General features: G+C 43.6%; 1 protein-coding gene across 2 annotated transcripts in view; it reads left to right on the top strand.

Moving 5' to 3' along the window:
- TRIM62 (tripartite motif containing 62) overlaps positions 1-25,103 on the top strand; it is an 88,815-nt gene that overhangs the window by 34,574 nt on the left and 29,138 nt on the right. The window contains exon 1 of one of the 2 annotated variants that reach the window (XM_037827810.1): positions 22,953-24,040. The exons of the other annotated variant lie outside the window; for it this stretch is intronic. Within the exon in view, the coding sequence (XP_037683738.1) occupies positions 23,633-24,040 (408 nt within the window). The 5' untranslated portion in view covers positions 22,953-23,632. Of the gene's footprint in view, positions 1-22,952; positions 24,041-25,103 lie in introns of those variants that run through there. 2 annotated transcript variants of the gene reach the window in all.

The raw sequence follows: 25,103 nt of genomic DNA on the forward strand, positions 1-25,103 counted from the left end.
AGAGACATTTTGAAGAGAGATTAAGAGACACTTAGAGAGAAAACACCCAGAGATATTTTGGAGACAGCCATTGAAACCAGAACCAGGAGAGAAGCTAAGAGATAAAATCCAGAGTTTGCCCAGAAGAAGCTAAGAGAGGATCCCAGATGCTTAGAGAGAAATGCCCTGGGAGAAACAATCAAGGACACAAAGGACAAGAGAGACAGAAGCTAAGAAGAATCCCACAGACATTTTGGAGAAAGCAACAGAAATGAGAAGCTAATTCTGGGAGAGGCCCAACAGACTCTGGCCATGTGCCTTCCCACATGACAGAGGAACCTCAGATGCCATCAGCCTTTCTTCAGTGATGGTATCTTCTTGTTGATGCCTTAGTTTGGACACTTTCATGGCTCTTGGAACTGTAAATTTGCAACCTAATAAATCCCCTTTATAAAAGCCCATCCATTTCTGATATTTTGCATTTCAGCAGCTTTAGCAAACCAGAGCACTGAGACAGAAGCTAAGTTCAGAAAGAAAGCCACAGATGGAGCAGCCAGAAGCTGAAAGCAACAAAACCTGGGAGAGAAGGACCAGCAGATGCCACCATGTACCTTCCCATATGACAGAAGTGTCCCAGATTGCCAGCAGCCTTTCTTTGGGGAGAAGGTATCATCCTATTGGTGGCTTAATTTGGACATTTTCATGGCCTTAGAACTGTAAACTTGTAAGCTAATAAATGCCCATTGTAAAAGCCAACCCATTTCTGGAATATTGCATTCCAGCAGATTTAGCAAACCAAAACACCATCTGTTTCTCCCTTCAAATCTGTCAATATTTGCTTCATATAGTTTGGGGCTCTGTTGTTAGGTGCATATATATTGTAATTGTTATATCTTCTTGTTGAATTGACCCCTGTATCAGTATATAGTAACCTTCTTTGTCCCTTATAACAATTTTTTACTTGAAGTCCATTTTATTAGATATTAGTATAGCTACCGCAGTTCTCTTTTATTATTTGCATGTTTTAAGTTTCATCCTTTCACTTTCAACCCCTTTGTGTCTTTGAATTTAAGGTAAGTCTCTTGTAAGTAGCATAAAATTGGGTCATTTTTTTTATCCATTCTGCCAATCTGTGCCTTTTGACTGGTGGGTTTAATCCATTTACATTTAAGGTAACTACTGATAATACTGGGCTTTTTTCTGTCATTTCACTAGTCTTGGTAAGTCATGTGCATTTTTTGTCCCTCAATTCTTCTGTTAATACTTCCTCTCATGTTTGTTTGATTTTTTTAAATGTGCTATTTTGAGTTCCTTCTTTCTTTCTCTGAATATTTTTCATGTATTTTCTTTGTGGTCACCATGAGGCTTAAATTTAACTTCCAATATCTATAACAGGCATGTTCAATTTGATACCAACTTATCTTCAGTAACATACACATACACTATTCCTAAGTCCCTTTATCCTCCATCTTTTTATTATACTTGTTACAAATTATATCTTTATAATTGTATGTCCTGAACCATAGATTTATCATTACTTTTTATGCATTTGTATTTTACAACATGTAAGAGTTACATACCAAAAATATAATAAAATAGTATTGGTATTTATAATTACCCATATAGCTACCTTTACCAGAGGTCTTTATTTCTTTATGCTGCTCTGATTAACTGTCTGGGTCCTTTCCTTTCAGTCTGAAGAACTACCTTTAGAGTTGCTTATAGTGCAAATCTAGTGGTGATGAACACCCTCAGCTTTTACTTGCTTGGAAATATCTTAATTGGTCTCTCATTTTTGAAAGAGAGTCTTGCTGGATATAAAATTCTTATTTAGCAATTGTTTTATTTCAGCACTTTAAATATTCCATCCCACTGTTTTCTTTTCTCCATGGTTTCTGATGAGAAATCAGCACTTATACTTATTGGGATTCCCTTATACATAACACACTGCTTTTCTCTTGCAGCTTTCAGTACTCTCTTCTTGTCCTTGGCATTTGATAGTGTGACTACTATGTGTCTGGGTGTAGTTATCTTTGAGTTTCTCCTGTTTGGGTTTTGTTGGGATTCTTGAATGTGTAAATTCATGTCTTTCATTAAATTTGGGAAGTTTTCTGCCATTATTTCTTCTAATATTCTTTATTCCCCTTTCTCCCTTTCTTCTCATTCTAGGACTCCCATAATGTGTACATTGGTACCCTTGATGGTGTCCCACAGGTCTCTTAGGCTCTGTTTGCCTTTGCCTTTTTTCATTCCTGTTTCTTTCTGCTACTCAGCCTAAATCATTTCAATTGTCTTGTCTTCAAGTTCATTGCTTCCAATCTGCTATTGAAATCCTCTATGGAATTTTCATCTCAGTTGTTGTGGTCTTCAACTTCAGTATTTCTGTTTGGTTCCTTTTAAAATTTTCTCTTGCTTTGTTGAGAATGCCATCTGTTCCAGTTTGCTAATGCTGCCATTAAGCAAAATACGAGAAATGGACTGGCTTTTATAAAGGGGGCTTATTTGGTTACAAAGTTACTGTCTTAAGGCCATAAAGTGTCCAAGATAAGGCTTCAACAACAGGTACCTTCACTGGAGAAAGGCCACTGGCATCTGGAAAAACTGTTAGCTGGGAAGGCACATGTCTGGCATCTTCTTGCTCCCAGGTTGTTTCAAATTGGCACTCTCCGCATTTTGCTTTTGGGGCATTTTGTCCTTTCTTAGCTGCAGCTCCTCTTCAAAATGTCACTCTCAGTTGCTCTGTTCCTTCTGTCTGTGAACTCCTTTATATGACTCCAGTGATCCAATTAACACTCACCTTGAATGGGCAGGGTAACACCTCCATGGAAATTATCCAGATGTTTCACTCACAGTTGATTAAGTCACATCTCCATGGAAACACTCAAAGGATTCCAATCTAATCAACACTAATATGTCTGCCCCACAAGATTGCATCAAAGAACATGCTTTTTCTGGGAACATAATATATACAAACTGGTACACCATCTTTTTCATTCAATGTTTTCCTTATATCCTTTTGTTCTTTCTCTGTGTCTTACTTTACCTCCCTGAGCATACTGAGGATCATTTTTTTTTTAAGTCTTTGTGCAGTATATCCAAAGTCTGGTCTTCTTTGATGGTGGTTTCTGGATTTTTAACTTGTTCCTTTGTATGGGCCATCATTTCCTGTTTCTTTGCCTTCAAGCATTTTTGTACACTTTACATTTTAATATCTTAAACCTTTACTCTGGGATTTAGTCCCTGATCTGTCTGTTCCTTAAATTTGTATCCAGATAATGATATGAGATTACCTTGAGTGCCAGGAACTAACAAAAAGAAACAATCAAATGCAGAGAAACTCCTTTCACTTTTTTTTATTTTTTATTTTTTATTTGCAAATTGGCTTTTTTGTCTAGGGCTCTCCTTCAGAGTTCAGCCTGAGGCAAAAGTGAAGTTCGGGGTATTCTCTGTCTTTTTTGGAGGCTGAGTCTTTTCCTGGGTGTGCACTTGTTCATGGCCTTAAGAATTCCCCATTTATTGCAATCCAAATGCCTCCTCTAATCCCTATGAAATAGACTTTCTCCCCCTCCAGAGTGCTCTATTTTTTGTCTTAAAGCTGATAATCCTTTTCCCCAGGACACCTTGACTTATTTGTTTCTTACATAACTTGAACTTTCCACAACCTGCTTCTGCCTGCAGGGAAAGTTTTGGGAGAGTGTGGCAGAGAAAAGTTTTCTGGTTTAGTCTTTCAAGCTGCCACCCAATAGATTGGCACCAACATATAGGCATTGTAGTATGTGCATGGGGGTTACTCTGCTCCTCTAGAACAGGATCAGGGACCCACAGTAGGAGCACAGGCTGGCCCCACACCTCTCCAGTGAAGGGGTGAGACAGGGGCCAGCAATTGCACTACAAGCTTCTCCTGCTATTTTTTAAAGCTGTTTTCTTATTTTGGCACTGCAATCCCTTAACTGTTTTCTGGAGTTCTGAGGAAGACGGTTCTGCCAGTTTTTCCTAGTTGTTCAAAGATTCAACATTCCACCATGTTTGTCAACTGGAAGCCTGTCTCCATCATTTTTAACATATATTTTCACTGGGCACAGAATTCTTGGATGGCAGATTTTTCTCTCAGTATTTTGAAGAGGCTGTTCCAATGTCCTCTAACTTGCATCAGATAAGAAGCTATCATTCTTTGTTTCTTTTTATGTAGTGTATCTTTTTCCTCTGACTACTTTTAAGATTTTTCTCTTTATTACTTGTTTTAAGCAATTTTATTATAATGTGCCTTGTATTTTCCTTAATCTTTTTTGTGTTTGTGATTTGTTGAATTTTTTGTCTGTGAATCTATAGTTTTCATCAGATTTGGAATTTTTTTCAGACATTATTTCTTCAAATTATTTTTCTGTCCCTCCTTCTCTCCTTTCATTTAGGGACTCTAAATTCACATATGTTATGCCACTGATCATCAGTCCCACAGCTCACTAATGTTCTTTTTATTTTTTTTTAAGTCTGTTTTCTTTCTGCATTTTAGTTAGAATAATTGCTATTGCTATGTTTTCAATTTCACAAATCTTTTTTTCTGCAATGTCAAAACAGTCATTAATCCCATCCAATGTATTTTTTCCATCTCAAAAATTGTACTTCTCACCTACAGAAGTTTGATTTGGTTACTTTTTATATTTTCCATGCCTCTGCTTAACCTGTTTAATCTTTCCTCTAGCTTTCTTGAACATATGAGTTTCGGTTATGATAATTATTTTTATGTCCTTGTTTCCTAATTCCATCATGTGTCTTTTCTAGGTCAGTTTGATCAATTGATTTTCTTCTCCTTATAAGTAGTAATTTCCTGGTTTTTTACATGCCTGGTAATTATGGGGTGTCAGACAATGTGAATTTTACCTTGTCAAGTGTTGCATAATTTTTATATCCCTATAAATTTTCTTGAGTTTCTTCTGGGATATGGTTAAGTTACTTGGAAACAATTTGATCCTTTCATGTCTTGCTTTTAAGCTTTTTTGGCAAGACAAGAGTAGCATTTACTGTAGAATTAATTTTTCCCATTAACTGAAGCAAAACCCTTCTAGGAACTCAACCCAGTGACCCAAGAATTGTGAGATTTTCCACTCTGGCTGGTGAGAACATTACTATTCATGCTCATATGTGAGCTCCGGGAATTGTTTCCTCTAATCCTTCCAGACGGTTCTTTCCTCAGCTTTGAGTCATTTCCTCACATGCATGTGTTGACCAGTACTCAGTACTGTGTAGCTCCCTTCTTTCTGGTACTCTGCCTTGTAAACTCTAGCCTCCTTGGCTCCTCAGACTCCTAGCTCTGTATCTGCATCTCAGGGAAACCTACAGGCTCTGCCTGGGTTCCCCTGCCCTGCACTGTGGCCTGGAAACTCTCTCAGCAGTAAGCTGGGGCAACTATAGGGCTCACCTTGTTTGTTTCCCATCTCACAGAGAAAACTGGCCTTCATTGCCTGTTTCCAATGCCTTGGGAACCATTGTTCCATACATTTTGTCCAATTTTTAGTTGTTCCAGGTGAGAGGATAAATCTGGTCCTTGTTATTCATCTTGGCTGAAAGAGAAGTCCTTTCTTTCTGAGTTTAATTTTCTTCTTTTCGAACTTCATCCTTCATAATTCTTCTAGCAGAAGATCTGTAAACTGTCAGTCTGTGTATATCTGATTTTCTTTATTTCACACTCACCCTTAAATGCTCATTAGCTAGATGTAGGATTCTAATTGCTTTTCCAACCACTTTGAAGATATTATTCCATTGGTATTTGTTGCTGATGAGAAATTGGCTGCAGGCAGAAAGTCTTTCATTTGTAGATAAACTGTTTTCTCTCTGGTAGTTTTTCAGATTTTTTTTTTTTTTTTTTGGTTATCTTTATTGTTTTGCAATTTCTCTATAATATGCCTTAGATGTAATTATTTTTTTTTATCCTATTCAGCTCTCAGACTGCCATTTCATTTTAAGGCTTCATTTTTCTTAACTTATAGAAAATTCTCCACCATTATTTCTTCAAATTCTGCTTCTCTCCTATTTTCTTCTTCTGGAGCTTCTATTAGATAGATTAGGAACTTCTCATTTTCTCCTGCATGACTTTTTTAAAAACTTTTTTATTTTGAAATAATTTCAAACTTACAGGACAGTTGCAGGAGTAACAAAAGCCCCATACAGAAAACTCTAACATACTCCCCCCACCCCAGGTATCCTGATGTACCAATTTTAACATTTTGCCACTTTTGCCATGTCATTCTATCTATCATCTATCTATTCATCTAATCTATCTCTCTATTTTCTGAACATTTTAGAGCAGGTTGCACATATCATACTCCTTGAACACATAATACTTTCATGAACATTTCCAACAAAGTTGTTCACTTATGTAATCACTGTAAGTGCAGTTATCAAGTTCAAGAAATTTAACATTGATATAAAGTTTACATTCCATATAGATTCCATTTTTTTCTTACGTCCCAATAGTATCCTTTTGAGCCTTTTCTCCCCATTCTTAGATCCCATCTAATAATATGTTTGCATTTAATTGTCATTATCTCTTTAATTTTTCTTTCTTTTTTTAAATTGTGGAGACATACATACAACATAAATCTTCCCATCCTAACCCTTCCCAAGCTTTAACATTCAGTGGGATTAATCACATTCACAATGTTGAAGTACCCTCACCGCCATCCATTACTAGAACTTTCCCTCCATCCCCAAAAGAAGCCCTTTACTGATTTTGCATTAACTCTCCATTGCCCCTGCCCCTACCCCTGGTAACTTGTACTCTACTTTCTATCCCTATGAGCTTCCAAATTCTCTGATATTTTCTTTGTGGTTCCTATGGGCCTTTAACATCCTAAGCAATCTTATTTGCTTTGATAATAACTCAAAAACTTCAGTAGTATACATAACCTATGTTCCTATATCCCTCTGTTCACAAATTACATGTTTGTGACCACAGGGATCACAAATTATATGGTCACAAACTACTTGTTTATACATTATGAGACCAAAACTATTGATTTATCATTACAGTTTCTTCATTTGCCTTTTAGATCCTGTAAGAAGTTAAAAAGTGGACTTACAAACCAAAAATACAGTGCTACTGTAATTATATCTACCCATGTCATTATCTTTACTGGAGATCTTTATTTCTTCATGTGGCCTCAGTCAATTGTCTAATATCTTTTTCTTTCAACCTGCAGAGCTCCCTTTAGCATTTATTGTAAGGCTGGTCTGGTGGTGTTAAACTTCCTCAGCTTTTGTTTACCTGGGAATGTCTTAATCCCATCCTCATTTTTGAAAGACAGTTTTGCCAGATATAGATTCTTGGTTGGAAAAAAAATTGTTTCAGCACTTTAAACATGCCTCCCACTGCCTTCTTGCATCTGTGGTTTCTGATGCTTCTCTCTTGCAGCTTTCAGAATTCTCTCTTTGTGTCTGGCATTCGACAGGTTGATTATAATATGGTGTGGTGTGGGTCTATTTGGGTTTGTCCTGTTTGGAGTTCATAGAGCATCTTGCATATGTATATTCATGTCTTTTGTTAAATTTTGGAAGTTTTCAGCCATTATTTCTTCAAATATCCCTTCTGTTCCTTTTCCTCTTTCTTCTCCTTCTGGGATTTCCACAATGTGTATATTGTTATGCTTGATGTTCTCCCACAGGTTTCTCAGGCTCTGTTCACTTGTCTTCATTCTTTCATCTTTCTGCACCTCAGATGGATGATTTCAATTGTCTTATCCTCAAGCTCACTGATTCATTCTTCTGCCATCTCCAATATGCTGTTGAACCCCTCTAAAGAATTTAAAAATTTCTGTTATTGTGGTCTTCAGCTCTGTTTGGTAGCTTTTCATAATTTCCATCTCTCTATTGATATTCTCTTTTTTGCTCAGCTATCACTTTTCTGATTTCCTTTAGTACTTTATTCATGTTTTCCTTTAGCTCTTTGAGTATATTTAGGACCACTTTTAAAAGTCTTTGGAATGCCTCAGGTCTGATCCTTCTCACTGACAGTTTCTAATGTTTTAATCTTCTCCTTTGCCTGGGCCATCACTTCCTGTTTCTTTGTATGTTTTGTTGAAACCTGGATATTTTGAATTTTTAGTGTGTTATTCCTGGAATTTAGACTATGAGGTGCCTGTTCCTTAAGCTTTTATCAGCTAGTGTTATGACAGAAGTTTCCTTGGATGCCAGAAGCTAATAAAAATAATAAAAAATAAAAATAGAAAACACCTTTCCCAGTCTTTGCAGATTGACCTGTGCAAGTGTCCTCCTTCAAGGCTTACCCATAAGAGTTTGGAGAATAACTGCAGGCCAAGGCATAGGGGCCTCCCTGATCCTTTCCATGCACGTGTCTTGTCTTTGGCTTATGGGTGTAGCCCTAGGAATTCCCCTGTTTACATGGATACAAATATCCCCTCTTCCCTAGGAAACAGTTTTCTCATGGTCCTGGCGCTGCACTCTATGTCCTAGAGCCAGTAATCCCTTGCCCCAGGCATCCACTTGACTGCTCCCCCCCAGTGTTCTGTAGGAGAGCTCGGTGAGCCACCTTCTACAGTTCACCAGGGCAAGTTCTATGGCTCTATGCAGGGCAAGTTCTAGGACAGCAAGTACCTTAGGCCACCACGAGACAGAGTGGGCCAGACATATACATGCTTCCTCTGGAACCAGGACCAGCGATCCACACTGGGACTCGGGGCCAGCTCCATGCCATGCCAGTGAGGGAATGGGGCAGGGGTCAGCCAGGGCACCAGGAGATCCTACAGCTGTTAAGTAGCCATTTTCTTGAGTGGTAGTCACTCTGTTACTTCAGTCCTTTAACTGGTTTTTTTTCTGGAGCTTTGAGAAAAATGTTTCTGCCAGTTCTTGCTGGTTGTTCAAGGCTTCTGTGGGGGGATGGAGCCTTGAGACTTTTCACTCTGCAATCTGGGTTGGGCCTCTCCTCCATGACTTTTAATTTATCTTTCATATTTTTCTTTCCTCTGTAATATTAGCTAATATTTACTGAGTGAGCACTTACTATATGCCAAAAACTATAAACTCATTTAAGCCTCATAACAACACCATGAGGTAAGTATTAGCATATCTCCATTTTATAGATGAAAAACTGACACAAAGAGGTTTAAAATCTTGCCCAGGGCCCTATAGGCCTTATAACTAGCAAGGAGCAGAGTTGAGATTTAATCCCAGGTATGGGGCTTCAGAGCCCTTGCACCCCACTAATCTTCTATACTGCCTATCATAATTTTACCTTTCTATGCTACTTTCTGTACTGTATTCTGGGTGATTTCCTCAGATCTATTTGAGTTTACTAACTCTTTTTCCAGCTGTCTTTAATCTGCTCTTCAAAATATCTATTCAGTCTTTCATAGTTTATTTCTACTCTTTCTATTTGGTTCTTTTTCCATAAGCTCCTCTCCTTGCCTTGTCTTCGATTCCTACTTTTATCTCTTTTAAGCATACATATATTAAAGTCTTTCAGATTGTTCTATTATCCTAATTTGTGGCATGTGTGGCAGCCATGGAAGTGCACCACTCAAATCTCCCTTCAAGAAAGCACTTGCTGTTCAGCCGCAAGGAATGCGGTTAGCTGACAACCTCAAGCTGTCAGTGCCTTCAAGATCTGCCTCATCTTCCAAGTTGAGACCATGCTCCTCCTAAGAAGCTCCTAAGCCATGCCTGAGCACAGCAGAGGTACTAGGGTCTTGCCATTATGCCCAACATGGGACCCCTCTAATGGGAAATATTTGCTCTTAGTTCCCCTTGGGGTTAGCCAAGACTTTGTCAGAACTGCGTCATGTTTGCGGCTCTCCCTGCCCAACCTTGCATCCTCCCCCTTTTATCTTTCACAGGATTACTTCTCACTAAATCTCTTGCACTCCTAACTTCATCTCTGCATCTTCTTCTTGGAAGACCCCACCAATACACCATGTGAATTATCCAAGTTGTTCCATCTTGTGACTTCCTCTCTTAGAATTCTTTCTCCTTTCCTACTTTGTAATATTTTTACTATGAGCTGACCTTCAGTGGGAGTTGTTTTCTACAGAAGTCCCATGTGTCCTGAATTGTGGAAGAGTACCACGGATTGTTTCACAAGAAGCTCCGGGAGTTTCACCAGTTCCAGGACAAATTTTATGTCAATTTCTTGGCTAGATTTCCCTTCTCTGCCATTACCACCATCGTATGGTGTTCCGGTTTGCTCATGCTGCCATTATGCAAAATACTGGAAATTGATTGGCTTTTATAAAGGGGATTTATTTGGTTACAAATCTGCAGTCTGAAGGCCATGAAAATGTCCAAATTAAGGCATCAATACTGAAGGAAGGCCTATGGCATCCGGAAAACCTCTGTTAGCTGGGAAGGCACGTGGCTGGCATCTGCTGATCCCAGGTTGTGTTCCAGCTCCTCTCTCAGCAACTGTGCATTCATCAAAATGTTGCTCTTGGGGCGTTTGTCCTCTCTTAGCTTCTCTGGAGCAAACACTGTGCTAGCATCTCCAAAGTGTCAGCAAAAGTCTGCTTTCAGCAGCCATCTTCAAAATGTCTCTCTCAGATGCTCTGAGGTCCTTCTGTTTGTGAGCTCTTTTCAAGGACTCCAGTGATTAAATGAAGACCCACTCTGAATGGGCAGGGTCCATATCGCCATAGAAATAATTTATGCAAATGATTCACCCACGGTTGAGTGAGTCACATCACCATGGAAAAATCAATCAAAAGATTCCAACTCAGTCAACACTAATACATCTGCCCCCACAAGACTGCATCAAAAAACATGGCATTTTGGGCAACATAATACATCTAGGCTAGCACATATGGGTAGTGCAAACTTAATACACATACTAATGCAAGTGTGTGTTTTCAATTGCTCCCAAGTGACTTTTTCACCTACAGCCTTTGAGTTCAGCTATATATTTAAAAATACATTTGTTATATTTTATCCAGCATTTCTATTTAGAGTAAGAGATGAAAATGGCTTCTGTCCTCACTACAGTATCCCCATACTCACCAAAAGTAAATCTAGGAATCTAGGACTCTGTATTAAAAAATGTTTTGTTAATTGAATTTCCATATAATTGTTTTCTTTGGTCATCCTATTTTTTTAACTTTTTATTTGGAAATAATTATAGATTTGCAGGAAGTTGTGTAAAATTCCCAAGTACCATTCATCTAGTTTCCCCCAGTTAGGAATCTGCATTTTAAACAAGTAATCAGGCAATTCAGATGCAGGTGCGGGTTGTTGCAGATGCTCTCAGTTCCCTGCCCATATCCCTTGGATCTTTCCTGCCAGCTGCCAATCACAGCATCTGAATTTGTGCCCTTACCCTTAACCCATGACCCTCAGAGTTGGTGTATAAGTACCCCAGCTCCCTTAGCCTTCAGACATGTTATTTCTGTGGTATGAGTTTTGCATCATTTCCCAGAGCTGATTAAACTGTGATCACCACTTGTGGTAGGGGGTTTAATGGTGCATTTTTGATGGTTGCTTTCTGTTCCTTTATCGTTTCCCCAAATGTAACTCAGATCCTTGTCTTGGGGTCTGCTTCTAGGCTCCTAAGCTAAGACATATAGGATGAGATCACTTGCTGGCCAAATGGCCACAGAGATCCCATTGTTGGTATTCCTTTGACACGTGGTAGAAGCCCCCATTACAAGAACTCTCACCTGTGGTAGATTGGGATAGGATACAGGTGTAAGGGCATACACCAGTTTATGCAGCCTCTCCATCATTTGAACATTTGCAAGATGTAGAGGCAGCAGTAATGAAAAGAACTGGTGGAATGTTTTGGTTGGTTGTTAAGTACCATTGATGTGCTGAAGGAAGAAAATTATAGGTTCAAACCAGTCAACTGACAACTCAGAGCATGGTATGAAAGCCAAAAAACCTCTCTGACAGCATTTCAAAAGCCCCTAATCTCCTGCAGCTGGAGGGCAGATGGTCCAGGACCTTATGACGATTGGGCAGAAGTGTCCAGTTTGCTAAAGGATAGCAGGCTCCCTCCCCTTGCCTAGAGACCACACAGAGTCCTCACCTAAGGCAGATAAATACCTTGCAAGGTGATATTTATCCTCTTCAAGACCTGCACCTTCCTGATCTTGTGACTTTTAGGCCAATAACTAGAGTCAAGTCTCAGTATGGTGCCACTGAGGAAATACTATCTCTGCCAGAGAAAAGAGATTTTTACTAAAGGAATTGCAGTATCTGGCTCATATGTGCCAACAGGAAGTTGGAGAACTTGCAGCTGGGAATGGATATTGAGGATCGAGCTGATAGGGGGAGTGGAAGACAGAGCTGGATATAAGAAGAATTTGTTGATATGGAGGCACTCTCCTAGGCCTCTGGATTTATCATGATGTCAAGGACACCTGGAGCTGGGATGGCTCCTTGAAACTTGGGGAAAATAATGTTTGGGGTCCAATCAGGAGACAGAAACCACACCTGTTTATTAAGTAACCCATATGTTACTTAGAGAAAATCTAACAAAGTTATTAAGTTTAAGTTCAAAAGTTAGTAAATAGGTAGCTGAAAAGGTAAAAAGAGAGCACAGAGATAACAATTACAGGAAGCAGATACCATACCCAGGGCTGAGGAAACAAGGTAAGGGTAAAATTATCAAAATTTCACAGCTTAGAGGAGGAGTTCCATGGAGCTGAAACTCAGACCTCTGAGAAGAGGCACCAGCTGACTGGTGCTAGAAAGTGTTGGAAAAACTGCAAACTGGATTCAGCTGCTGCTAAAGGAAGGCCGTGGCAATGCCACGGTGAAGATGCATTGGCAGGGAAATGCTCACAGGAACAGGAAGCTGACAGGAAGCCAGGAGGAAGGAGCAAGTCCCCTTTCCTTCTTCAGCCTCGCAGTCTCCCTCCGCACACTCTATTGACAGAGCTTAACAGGGAGCGGTCGGCAATGCTGAAATGTGATTTTCTACAGATATAGCAGGGTGGGTTTGGAGCTAAAACAAAGCTTAACAACTGCAGAAAGAACTGCCACAATACATGATGTGGAAATATCAGAACTGCCAGAACTAGGGGAAATGGTCAACAGGCTGAGAGAGATCCAATAGAAGAAAATTATACCCAAAATGATAGAACCCACCAGCTGTGTATGTTCCCAGAGAACACCCCTGTGCCAGTTTGAATACATTGTATCCCCCAAATGCCATTATCTTTGATGTAATCTTGTGTGGGTGGACCTATCAGTGTTGATTAGATTGTAATTCTTTGAGTGTTTCTTTGGAATGTGTCCCACCCAGCTGTGGGTGATGACTCCGATTGGATCATTGCCATGGAGGTGTTGCTGCGCCCTTTCGGGGTGGGTCTAAGTTGATCACTGGAGCCGTATAAATGAGCTGACATAACAGAAGGAACTCAGTGCAGCTGAGAGTGAACTTTTGAAGAGGAGCTACAACCAAGAGAGACACTTTGAAGAAAGCACAGGAGCACAGCTGTGAATGATGTTTGAAGACGGCCATTGGAAGCAGACGCTTGCTCCGGAGAAGCTAAGAGAGGACAAATACCCCAATAGCAACTAAGAGAGACATTTTTGAGGAACTGCAGCCTAGAGAGGAACGTTCTGGGAGAAAGCCATTTTGAAACCAGAACTTTGGAGCAGACGCCAGCCACGTGCCTTCCCAGCTAACAGAGGTTTTCCAGACACCATTGGCCATCCTCCAGTGAAGGTACCCTTTGTTGATGGACACTTTATGGCCTTAAGACTGTAACTATGTAACCAAATAAACCCCCTTTTATAAAAGCCAATCTGTCTCTAGTGTTTTGCATTCTGGCAGCATCAGCAAACTAGAACAACCCCCTTCACTAAGGCATTGAGGAGTGAGTTCATGAAGGGGGCACTGGAATCAGAGAGCATCTCAGGAGTAGCTGTCCTTTCCAAGGTAGTGGACAGTAGGGGAGGCTTCCAGGGCATTGGATTCTCCAGTGTCAATGGTGACAACAGGATTCCAGCCACAGAGGCCAGGTGGCAGCATTTAACCATAAGAGGCAAGGGAATTAGCATAATGGGCAGCAAAGTTGGAAAGTCAACCAGGGGGCTCTTATACAGGAATCTGTGGGATAGCTAATGGACCTTAGAGTTTCTCAGTACGAGATCAATAGGCAACAAACAAGGGGATTTTTGACAAAATCAAAGCAGATCAAGAGCATGTGATCTGAAAGCTGATGTGAGCCATCACGTGGAAAATCACTATCCATCACCCATTTTCCATGCTTAAGCTAGTGCTCAGGCCCAGGAGAAGAAAAGACTGGATTCCTTTGAGAAAGGACCCCACAAGGCCATAGCAAGTTTATACATATTTGATTACCCCGGTTTTTTCCCCAAAGGGACCTATGGCCATTTAACAAAATAACTATACACTTGGGGATAAAGACTATTCAGATATTTTGATGGTTTTTGGATATGGGATCTGGGTTGACATTTATACTAGAGGAGCCCAAATGCCACCATGACCCTCCTGTTACAGAGTAGAGGTATATGGAGGCAAGATGATAGAGTCTTGGCCAAATCCCATCTCACAGTGGGTCCAGTGGGTCTTCAGGTTCACCCTATGATCATTTCCTCATCCCTAAATACTTAATCAGGATGAATAAGTTTAGAAATCAGTAGAAGCATCACATTGGTTCCTTAATCTGTAGAGAAAGATCCATAATAGTAGGAAGGCCAATTTCAGTGTATGCATCTGAAATTGCATACACACAATTTTACAGGACAATAAATGAGAAGTAATACCACACTCTGTGGTGAAAAGGAGAGACTAGTGCCATCACCAAAAATTTAAAGAAGTCAGGGGTGGTAGTCTCCATTCCCATTTAATTCACCAGACTAGCCACTGCAAAAATAAAAATAAAAACTAGATAGATCATGGTGGGTTATGGTGTGCTGTTACAATAAACTTAATTAAATGACAGCTCAATTGCAGCTTCTGTGCCAGATGTGATATCTTTACTAAAATAGAAGAAGACACCTCTGGCACTTGGTATACAGTAATTGTTCTGCCAAATGCATTTTTCTTTTTTTCTGCCCAGTACTTTTCAGGAAGGAGGATCAGAAGCAGTTTGCATTCACTTGGAACAGAGAGCAGTGTACATTCATGGTCTTGCCCCAGGGTTATATTAACTTTCTTATTCTGTCATAAAATAGTACCTAACACTCCTCAGAACATCATTCTAGTTCTTTATATTGATGATATCATGTTAAGGATATCTGGGGAAGATGATGTGGCAAATATTCTGGATGCCCTTCAAGACACATGCACATGAGGGTTGGAGATAAACAGATTCAGGGATCTGACACAACAGTAAAGTTTTCAGGCATTTGGTGATCTAGGACATGCAGAGACATCCCCTCCAAAGTGATAGACAAGTAATTGTAACTTGCAACTCCTACCACCAAGAAAGGGGCATTTAGTAGGCTTCTTTGGATTTTGGCAACAGCATGTATCTTCTGTAGGAATATTGCTCCAATACATTTACTGAGTGACCCAGAAGACTGCCAGGTTTGAGCGGGCGCAGAACAAGAGGGCTCTGAAGCAAGCTCAAACTGTGGACCAAGCAGCCCTGCCACTTGAGCCAGAGGACCTAGCAGAAGTCATGGTGATAGGAGTATTCATGATATGGAGGCTTTGGCAAGCCCTAGTAGGAGAGTTTCAGTGCAGATCCCTAGGATTCTGGAGTGAGATCATGCTCTCTGCAGCAGAGAAGCATCCAACATTTGAAAAGCAACCCTTGTCTTGCCACTGGGTTCTGATAAATACTGAACAATTAACCATGAGAGATCAACTGACCACGTGACCAGAGCAGACACTGCAAGTCCTACCAACTCAAAAGGCCAGGGAGATGCAAGAGCAATTCATTGTAGGATGGACATGGTACCTTCAGGATCAGGCCCAAGGAATACTAGAGGGCACAAATAAATTGCACAAGCAGATCCAGACCCCCATGTTGTCACCTGTGTTTATGCTGGAATTTCTCCCTCTGCTCATACTTAGAACTTCATGGGGGATTCCATATGAACAGCTGACAAAGAAGGAAAAAGTTTGGACCTGGTTATGGATGGGTTGACACAATATTTTGGTGGAAGTTAAAAATGAACTCTTGCTGCATTAGAGCCCCACTCAAGGGTGTCCTCAATGACAGTGGTAAGGGATACACGCCCAGGAGATAGACCTTCAAACAGTGCATTGAGTAATCAGCTTGGTGCAGAAGGAGGGGTGGCCTAAAGTGAGGACTCCTGGGAAGTGGTGAATAGTTTAGCTGGGAATCAGAGACCTGAAAGAGCAAGAATGAAAAATAGTAATTAAGGCAGTCTGGGGGAAAGCATGCAGGTTGACCTCTGGGAGAAGATATAAAATGTGTGGGTCTTTGTCTCATGCCAATATCTATCAGAGAGTGCCCATCACAGAGGAGGCACTGAACAACTGGATCAACCAACAGAAATAAGACAAACCTTCTCCTCAGCCACCCCAGAGATTGCAAAACGGACCCATGAACTGAGTAGTCATGGTGGAGGGCTGGAGGTCATACGTGGACTCAGCAGCATGGACTTCCTCTCACCCAGGCTGATCTGGCTATTACTACCACTAAATGTCCAATCTATAAGAGCAGAGATGGATACTGAGCTCTTGATTTGGTTGCATCGCTGAAGAAGAGGGCCTACTCACATGGTGACAGGTTAGTTACATTGGACTCAACCACCCTGGACAGGGGGTGATTCTTCTATGGCCTACTGGGATTGATACATATTCTGGTACAGGTTTGTCTTCTCTATCTACAATGACTTGGGTGGCACCATATTTGAGGCTCACAGAGGGTCTAATTTATCATCATGGGATCCCCCATAACATGACCACAGAGGGAAGACATGTGACAATGAGCACATGGCCATAGTATCCACTGGTCCTACAATATATCACATCACCCAGAAGCAGCCATCCTGAGAGAATGTTGGAATGGCCACTTAAAGGCATAGCTAAAACGTTGTCTTGAAGAAAGGGTTGAGGTGCTGTCCTTAAGATGTATGTGTATCTTTGAGGCAGTAGCCATCACGTATGTGCTATATCCTGATAGATAGACTACATGGGTCTTGGACCCAAAGACATGACCCCTCTCACTGTGTTCCCAAGGCCTGGTGTGGTGAATTTGTGCTCCCTATCCCCATGGCTTTAGGTTTTGTTGGATTAGGGGTACCAATGGTCAGCAGGTAGAGGGTGAACACTTCTACCAGAGGACGCAGGAAAGGTTTTACTAAACCTAAAGATATATCAGTCACTGGTAATTTGGGGCTCCTCATGCCGGTAGAACAGCAGGCAAAGAAAGGAGTTACTGAACTGGCAGGGGAAAGTGACTCCTGCTGGCCCAAGGGAGGAGCATCTAGATTAGGTGGTAGACGAGGAAGATGAAGACCATCGGCTAAGCCTCAGGGCCAACCACAGCAGTGGGGCCTGTAGCTTGTCCCACTATACCTCCTATTGTCTACTTAAAAAAAAAAATTGTAACTGATCACCACCACCTTGAAGAAGCAGTGACAGAACATAAAACTTCATGTGGGGTGGAAGCTGATCTGAGCAAGTGTAAGGGCTGGGCTGTAACATACTGTCCGTGTTCCACCCTTATCCCTTAAACCTGTCAGTACGTGTTTTAGTTTCTTAGGCTGCTCAAGAAAATACCATGAAATGGGAATTTACATGCTCACGGTTTTGAGGCTAAGAGAAAGTTCAAATCAAGGCACCCTCAAAGCAATGCTTTCTCCCCAAAATCTGTGGCATTCTGGGGCTGGCTGCTGGTGATCCTTGGTCCTTAGCTCGTCATATGCGGGCATCTCCTGGTCTCTCTCTTCTCTACTGGGTTCCGTTGATGTTCTGTTTCTTGCTTTCTGTGGCTTTCGCTGTCTGAATTTCTTTCTGCTTATAAAGGACTCCAGTAATAGAATTAAGACCCATCCTTATTGAAGTGGGCCACACGTTAAATGAACTAATCTCATCAAAATTTCCTACTTACGGTGAGTTAACACCCTCAGGAATGAATTGAGTTTAAGAACATGTTTTTCTGGGGTACATACAGCTTCAAACACCATAGTGTGCTTTCAAGATTTCCAGCTATCAGCACCTGCATTCTGTGGCTGAGGGATCTTTTCCCCAGAACTGCAGAAAGCTCACTGACCACGCACATTGAAGGAATTAAACACCCCTGGAGAGCAGCCTTGACACTCAAAGAGAGTATATAAATACCCAGCTCCCCTGCCCTCCGGGTGGGATAATTCTGAGGCATGTGTTTTTTACCACTTCCTCGAGTTTCCCTGCAGGATAAATCTTCAGTTGTCATCTGTGATCGTTGGCTTAATAAACTATTTTCACTCCAATCCTTTTCTCAAGGCCTACTCCTGGAAGAACTCACATTAAGGCACATGTGGTTTAAGAACCATGCTTTGAGAAGTATAGATTTAACAAGTGAGCTTGTTTCTATTAAAAAAATAAACAAACACCAAAAACCTCTCTCTCCTTCTCTCTCTCTCCTCCTCTCCTCCTCCTCTTTCTCTTTCCCTGTGTGTGTGTGTGTGTGTGTGTGTGTGTGTGTTCATATATATAGTATGTGAAAAAAGTCTGTAAGAATATAACCAAGTATTAACAATTGTTCTTTCTGGGTGGTGGAGTCATGAATATTTCAAATTTTCTTTTGGTTTTTTTCTGTCATTTGTTTTTCTATAGCAGCAATTGTGTATTAGAAGCTATTTTTAATTGGCAATTAGGAGATTATTAGTGAGTTCAGTAGCGGGAACAGAACCAGGCTGCAGTGGGCTGATGAATGGCAGGGAGGACGTGCAGACAATTCTTTCAAGAAGCTGGGCTAGAGAAAGGCAAGAAATGAGGTGGTAGCTAAAGGTGCGGGGGACTGGAGAGATGCTGTTTTAGGGGAAATGTGAACATGTTTACAGGCTGAGCAAAAGGAGACAAAAATACAGGGTGGAGGTAGGGATAATTGGAGGAGTCAGATCCCAGAGGAGGCCAGAGCGGATTAGATGAGGGCCCAGGTGGAGGAATTAGCCTTGAACAGAAGGCCCATTCCACCCTCTGAGACCAGAGGAAAGGAGGTGAGGACAAATCAAGTCATAAATGCATTTACTTCATCCATTTGTTTATGTTATACTCTGCTTCATTTCACAAAGGATTGACGGTGTTTCTAGAGATAAATGGATGGGTTGAAGGGAACTGGAAGTTGAGAAGTCCCCCTGGAGAGGCTCTACTTTCTTGATGGAGAAAGAAGCAAGGTCACCTAGTGAAGAGGGTGCAGGGGTGTCTCTACTGGTCTTTGAAGAGGGGCAAAGGTGCAGAATTGGGGGGAAGGACAGAGAGGGGACCGAGTGGGCCATTTATAAAGACCATTGCATGGAGCAGAGGGCCCAGATCTTCTCAGGAGCTTGGGGTGCAAAAGGCTGTGCCATTTACTTGCTCTGGTTTCAGGCAAGACATTTCACCCCTCTGAGACTCTGTTTCCTCATCTGCAAGTGGGGATAAAAATGTCAAGTCTGGAGGGCTGTCGTGAGGGTTAAATGAAGTAAGGGACATCAAGCACTTAGCACAGGGCCTGGCACACAGGGATGGCTTGATCGAAGCTCATTCTCCTGCCCGTTGTCCTTTGAGAAGGCACAAGCAGAGGTTACCTGGATTTTGAATAGGGATGTCAGTGTTGGTGCCTTGAGATGCTATTATACACAACTTTAAATATTTTATTTTTATGACTATAAAATTAATATCATAAGCAGAGAACTATATTGTAAAAGTTCAAGTCTCCCCATAATCCCACCTCATAGATAAACATGGTTAGAATGGCTATATGGTTCTACTCAATTTTGTTAAGCAAATAACATGTGTCTGTGTCTGTGTTTGTGTGTTTGGAATCCCCCACCCCCACTAAATGATATCTGCTTTCAAAAAAAAATCCTGATGTTTTATTTTAGAGTATAAGTGGAAGGAGTGTGCACTGTCATCAGGATTTCTAAGTTTTAGTTCACATCCCTCAAAAGCATCAGGACTTCACATAGGGAAATTGAGATCCAGAGAGAGCAATGACTTGCCAAACTTAGATATAATCAATAGTTTTAGTGTTCTGCATATTAACTGAGATGGTGGAAGGTCAGGAGAACAGCCCAAAGAGTGAAAAGACTGAAAACTGTCAAGTATTATGAAAGGTCAAAGGCACTGTGTTTTTCACCAGAAACTAACAAATTCTGTAAGCTTTGGAAGAGAGTTGAGCTAGAAATTAAGAAGAACCTAACTACCGAAAGGCTTTTAGAAAATAGCATAAAATAGTTCCAGACCCTCTTTTTAAAACAGCTGTAGAATAGCATAGGGAAAGCTAAGCTGCTACAACAAAGAGACACAAAATAACAATGGCTTATAGAAAATGGAGTTTATTTCCCACTCACACAGTAGCACACGTTAGTGGGCAGCTCTACTCTATGTAGTCCAGGTTCTTTTTATATCTTTGCTCTGCCAGCCCCTTTGAAGCATTGTCAAAGCCAGGACCCTAGCACATCTATGTTCCAACTCAAGGGAAGAGGAATGGAGCAGGAAAGAGCATGAACTCAATGCCTTAGGGCCTATTTCTATTTATAGTCTATTAGAAAGGACATAGACAAGGGCAGGTGGGAAGTGCTATTCCTCCAACTACAACTCTATTACAATAGAACTACAGAAGAAGCAGATAATGGATTCTGATGCACAACTTGCAATTTCCATCACCCTTCCTCTTTCTGGGCCTCAATTTCTTCTTCTATAAAAGAGGGATAATAATATCTACTGATTAAGGTAGTTAAGAGACTTACATCCAATAATATATGTGAGAGTGCTTGATACACTCGACCGTGCGTGAGAGGAATTTCTCATTGTTTTCCTTCTAGACTGCAGACTCCTCGGGAGTAAGGGCCATGGTTTATTCCTGTCTACACCCCCATTCCCTAGTACCAGTCCTACCCAGGGAAAATATCAATAAATATATGTTGAATAGATGAAGCCGAACACCAGGGCGTTTTCTATTTCGTATCAAATGTTTCAAGAATTTAGACTCTGGCCTGTTTAAAAATTAAAAAATTGGAGGTGCATATCTGTGTATCTTTTGGTTGCCAAGTGACAGTACATCCCTCTTAAACTTGCTTAAGCAATAAGATGGACAATCGCACATATCCAAAATGCCAGGCTCTGTGTCAGAGCAACAGCTCCTCTTCCCTGGGATTCTCTTGGCCCTGCCCTCCTCCACGTGTTGGATGCATCCTGAGACTGGGAACTAGGTGGCTGCTACAAGTCTAAGCATTGCCATCAAATATATCCACACCCAGCAAAAGGGAGCAGACTGTTTTTGAAAGATGATATCCTTTTTAGAACCAGCTCCCCTTCCCATCCCTCACCTCTTGCTATAGGCTTCCCCTCTGGTTTTTCAGGCCAGATCCGCATCACATGTCCATGCTCAAACCATCAAGAAGAATGGACCATCAAGATGGACTTGGGCCAAATAGTAATTAACTCCTGGAGCAGAAGCTGCGATAGGGTCAGCCTTCCCTTGGTTACACAGGGGAGGGGGACACCTGAAAAAAATCAGGGCTCTGACACTGAGGAAAAGTCAAGGAAAAGCTGTTGAATGAGCAACCAACCTGTTTCTGGCAATGATGGAGATGCGGGGCCAGGTGATGGTGTGATGGAGAACACATAAACAGCAGAGGGCTAAGCTCAGAGGCTTCGTAAATTGTATTTCAGTAAAGTTTTAACTACAGGCAAGACATTTTTGGAGGAAGCATAAACTGGGGAGCCACCAGCCCCTCCTTTTCCCTCACCCCCACATCCAATCCATCACTAAATTTCATAGTGTGTAGACTTTCAAGACTCTGATCTTCTCTCCTTACTCACTGCCATGGCCCCTGTTCAGGTCTTGCCTCCTGAAGGTGCTGTGACAACATCAACTCACTGGTGCCCAGGCTCTCCTCCTGCAATTCCCATCTTCTCTGCTGTTATTTAACTACACACCATTAATTTGTGCCAGGCACTGCACAAATACAGACAAAAGGGAAAGGATCCCTGCCTTCACCCTGCTGGTGGTATAATGAGCATCCCAAGGACTTCCTGAAACCCAAATCTAACCAGGTCATTCCCCTGTTTGAAAGCCCAACGTCTTTAGGAAAGTTTTTGCCAGGACCCTCAAGACCCTCCATCTCACCCAAGCCCCTTCCCCACCCTACCCCCATCGGCACAGAATTACTTGCATTTCCCCCAAATGTGCCCTCCCCTTTCACGCCTCAAGTCTTTTGCACATGCTTTCCTCTCTGCCTAGAAATCCGTTATCCTCTCTCCATCTGCTGCACAAGACAAGGTCTCCTATTACTCTTTCCCCCTCTCTCCTGCTCCATCCATCGTAACCCTCCCCCCATAGCCCCCTTCCTCCCAATATAGCTTTCCAGAAATGTTTGCTGAATGGAGAGTGCCCCTCGGGTCAGACATTAGCCAGGGCCAGGGCTTTCCAAACTTCTTCCTTAAGCTTACCTAAAGAAAGCGAAGAAGAATAGGGACCCAGAGCCTGGGAGTGTAGGGGTATTGAATTTGTCCTAAGCAAGCAGGGCATTTCTCGAGTTTTAACTTTGTGTTTTCTGTGGAAGTCGTAGTCTATGCAGATTACACGACATCTTCTTGTTTGTTTTAATACAAAATATTATTTTTCCCAAATCTTCAAACTGATGATGCAGAAAGATGCTCCTTGTTTACTCGTCCTCTCAAATTAGCTGCCCTCCACCCACCGCGGGAATCCTAAGCGAGGCCCGGATGTCGGTCCATGTGCAGACTCCGAAGGAACAGCTGTGTTTCGCCCCCTGGGGAGCGAGAGGATAGGTGGTGGCGGGGGCGGGGGTGGGGAGTAGGGGGTGTTAGTGTTCCCCAGGCTGGAGGCCCGCCCCGCCCCTCCCCCGCCCACGGCGGGGGCGGAGTCGCGCGGGCTCCGCCCTCGAGGGCGGGGAGCTAGCTCCGGCCACCGGCAGCTGGAGCTCGGCTGGTTCCGGGTTGGGAGGCTGCTCTCGGACCGGAGCAGTGGCCGCCGAGCCCTCCGGGGTAAGGGACCGCGCGGGGCCCGGGCTTGGGGCCAGGATCGGGCAGCTGAGCGGGCTGGCAGCCTCCTCTTCTCTGCCGGCACCGTCGCGGCGCGGCTCGGCCTGGCTTTACCTCCCCCGGAACCCTCCACTCTCATCTTCCCCTTCCCCCACCGCCCCCATCCTGGGGTTTCATCTCCCTCAAGGCCTCTGACCCCCTCGTGGATCCCCTTCTCTCAGCACCCATCCCTTCGAACTGTCCTCTTCTCTAGAACCTCCTCGCCAGAAGTCCCTTCCGTCAGACAACCAGGCTTAGACCTCCTCCCAGCATCAGTCGCTCCGGGTTACCCACTGCCTCAAGACCACTCCCCCAGGCTCGCGTACCGAATAGCCCCTAGTCCCCGCACCCTTTCCTCTGCGTTTCCACCCTCCTGGACAGCCCCTTCTTCCATCCCCCGTAGTCCCTACCCTTGCTTCTTTCGGGCTCATCCCTGAACCCTTGCCTCGGTGCTGACCCCGACGGCGTCGCGCGCTCTCAGCCGCCCCCCGCCCGGCATCTCGCCCCCACCCCCTCTCCGCCCCCGACGCCATGGCGTGCAGCCTCAAGGACGAGCTGCTCTGCTCCATCTGCCTGAGCATCTACCAGGACCCGGTGAGCCTGGGCTGCGAGCACTATTTCTGCCGCCGCTGCATCACCGAGCACTGGGTGCGGCAGGAGGCGCAGGGCGCCCGCGACTGCCCGGAGTGCCGGCGCACGTTCGCTGAGCCCGCGCTCGCGCCCAGCCTCAAGCTGGCCAACATCGTGGAGCGCTACAGCGCCTTCCCGCTGGACGCCATCCTCAACGCGCGCCGGGCCGCGCGGCCCTGCCAGGCGCATGACAAGGTCAAGCTCTTCTGCCTCACGGACCGCGCGCTGCTCTGCTTCTTCTGCGACGAGCCCGCGCTGCACGAGCAGCACCAGGTCACCAGCATCGACGATGCCTTCGAGGAGCTGCAGGTGCGCTGCCCGGCCGGCCCGGGGCGGGGGCGGGGTTAAGGCTGGACCGCGGGCGGGGTCCAGTCAGAATTGGCAAGGGGTGGGGCCGCCAGCAGGGTCAGGGCCCTATCAGAATCAATATGGGGCGGGGCCTGGGCGGAGCCGCGGCGAGGGGCGGGATATTGGGGCGGGGCCTTGGGCTGTCAGTAGGGTGCAAGGTCTGAGCTCGACCTGAAGTGGGGACGGGTGCATATTTGGGGCCAGATCGGGGATGAGGTGGGACAGCGGGGACAACTGAGATCAAAGCTGGACCAGCTCCCAGGCCCGGGCAGGGTTGGGGACAGGGCTGAATCAAGAGTTTGGGCAATGGTAGGGCCACTGTCAGGGATCATGAGGGCTGGACTTGAGGACAAGGCCGCATCAGAATGGCTCAGGGCAGGGTCGGGGACCAAGTCAGAAATGGGGTGTGGCGGGGCCGCGTTCCGATGGTGGGTCACGACTGTAGACTAGCAGAGCTCAGGCGGACTCAGCAGCAGGATGGGGCCAGCCCTCGATCAGGTTCGCATTAGAGCAGACGGGGCAGTATGAGGGCCAGATTATGGTGGGAGGAGCAGGGCTAAAACCTGAGAGAGGGTTCTAAATTGGGAGACTGGCGGAGAAGGAGGGTTTGAGCCAAGGGCTGGGCCACCGGTATGTGAAGGGCTAAGACTAGGATCAGGTCCAGAGTGTGTGAGAAACATTATGGGTTCAAACCAGAGTAGGAGCCAGGGTGAGAACGGGGCCAGGACTTGACAAAATTGGGAGGATAGGCCCAGAGGTGTGTGGTTGGAGAAGAGGCCAGGGGGGACCTCTAGAGTCTCCAAGGCTTTTGATGATCTCCTTGGCTTGTCCCCCACATCAGGACCTGTGAGGACTGAGTGAAACTGCATGTTAAGTAATTGGAACATAGTCTAGGATTGTAATTGGTCTACCTCGAACCCTCCCATCTTCACTGACAAACTCCTACTCAGCCCTCAAGGCCCTGCTCAAATGTCGGCTCTGTGAAGCCTTCCCCAAACTCCTCTGGTCAAACAAATAGCATTTC

Source organism: Choloepus didactylus, chromosome 2, assembly GCF_015220235.1.
Source record: "Choloepus didactylus isolate mChoDid1 chromosome 2, mChoDid1.pri, whole genome shotgun sequence".
Lineage (NCBI taxonomy): Eukaryota > Metazoa > Chordata > Mammalia > Pilosa > Megalonychidae > Choloepus > Choloepus didactylus.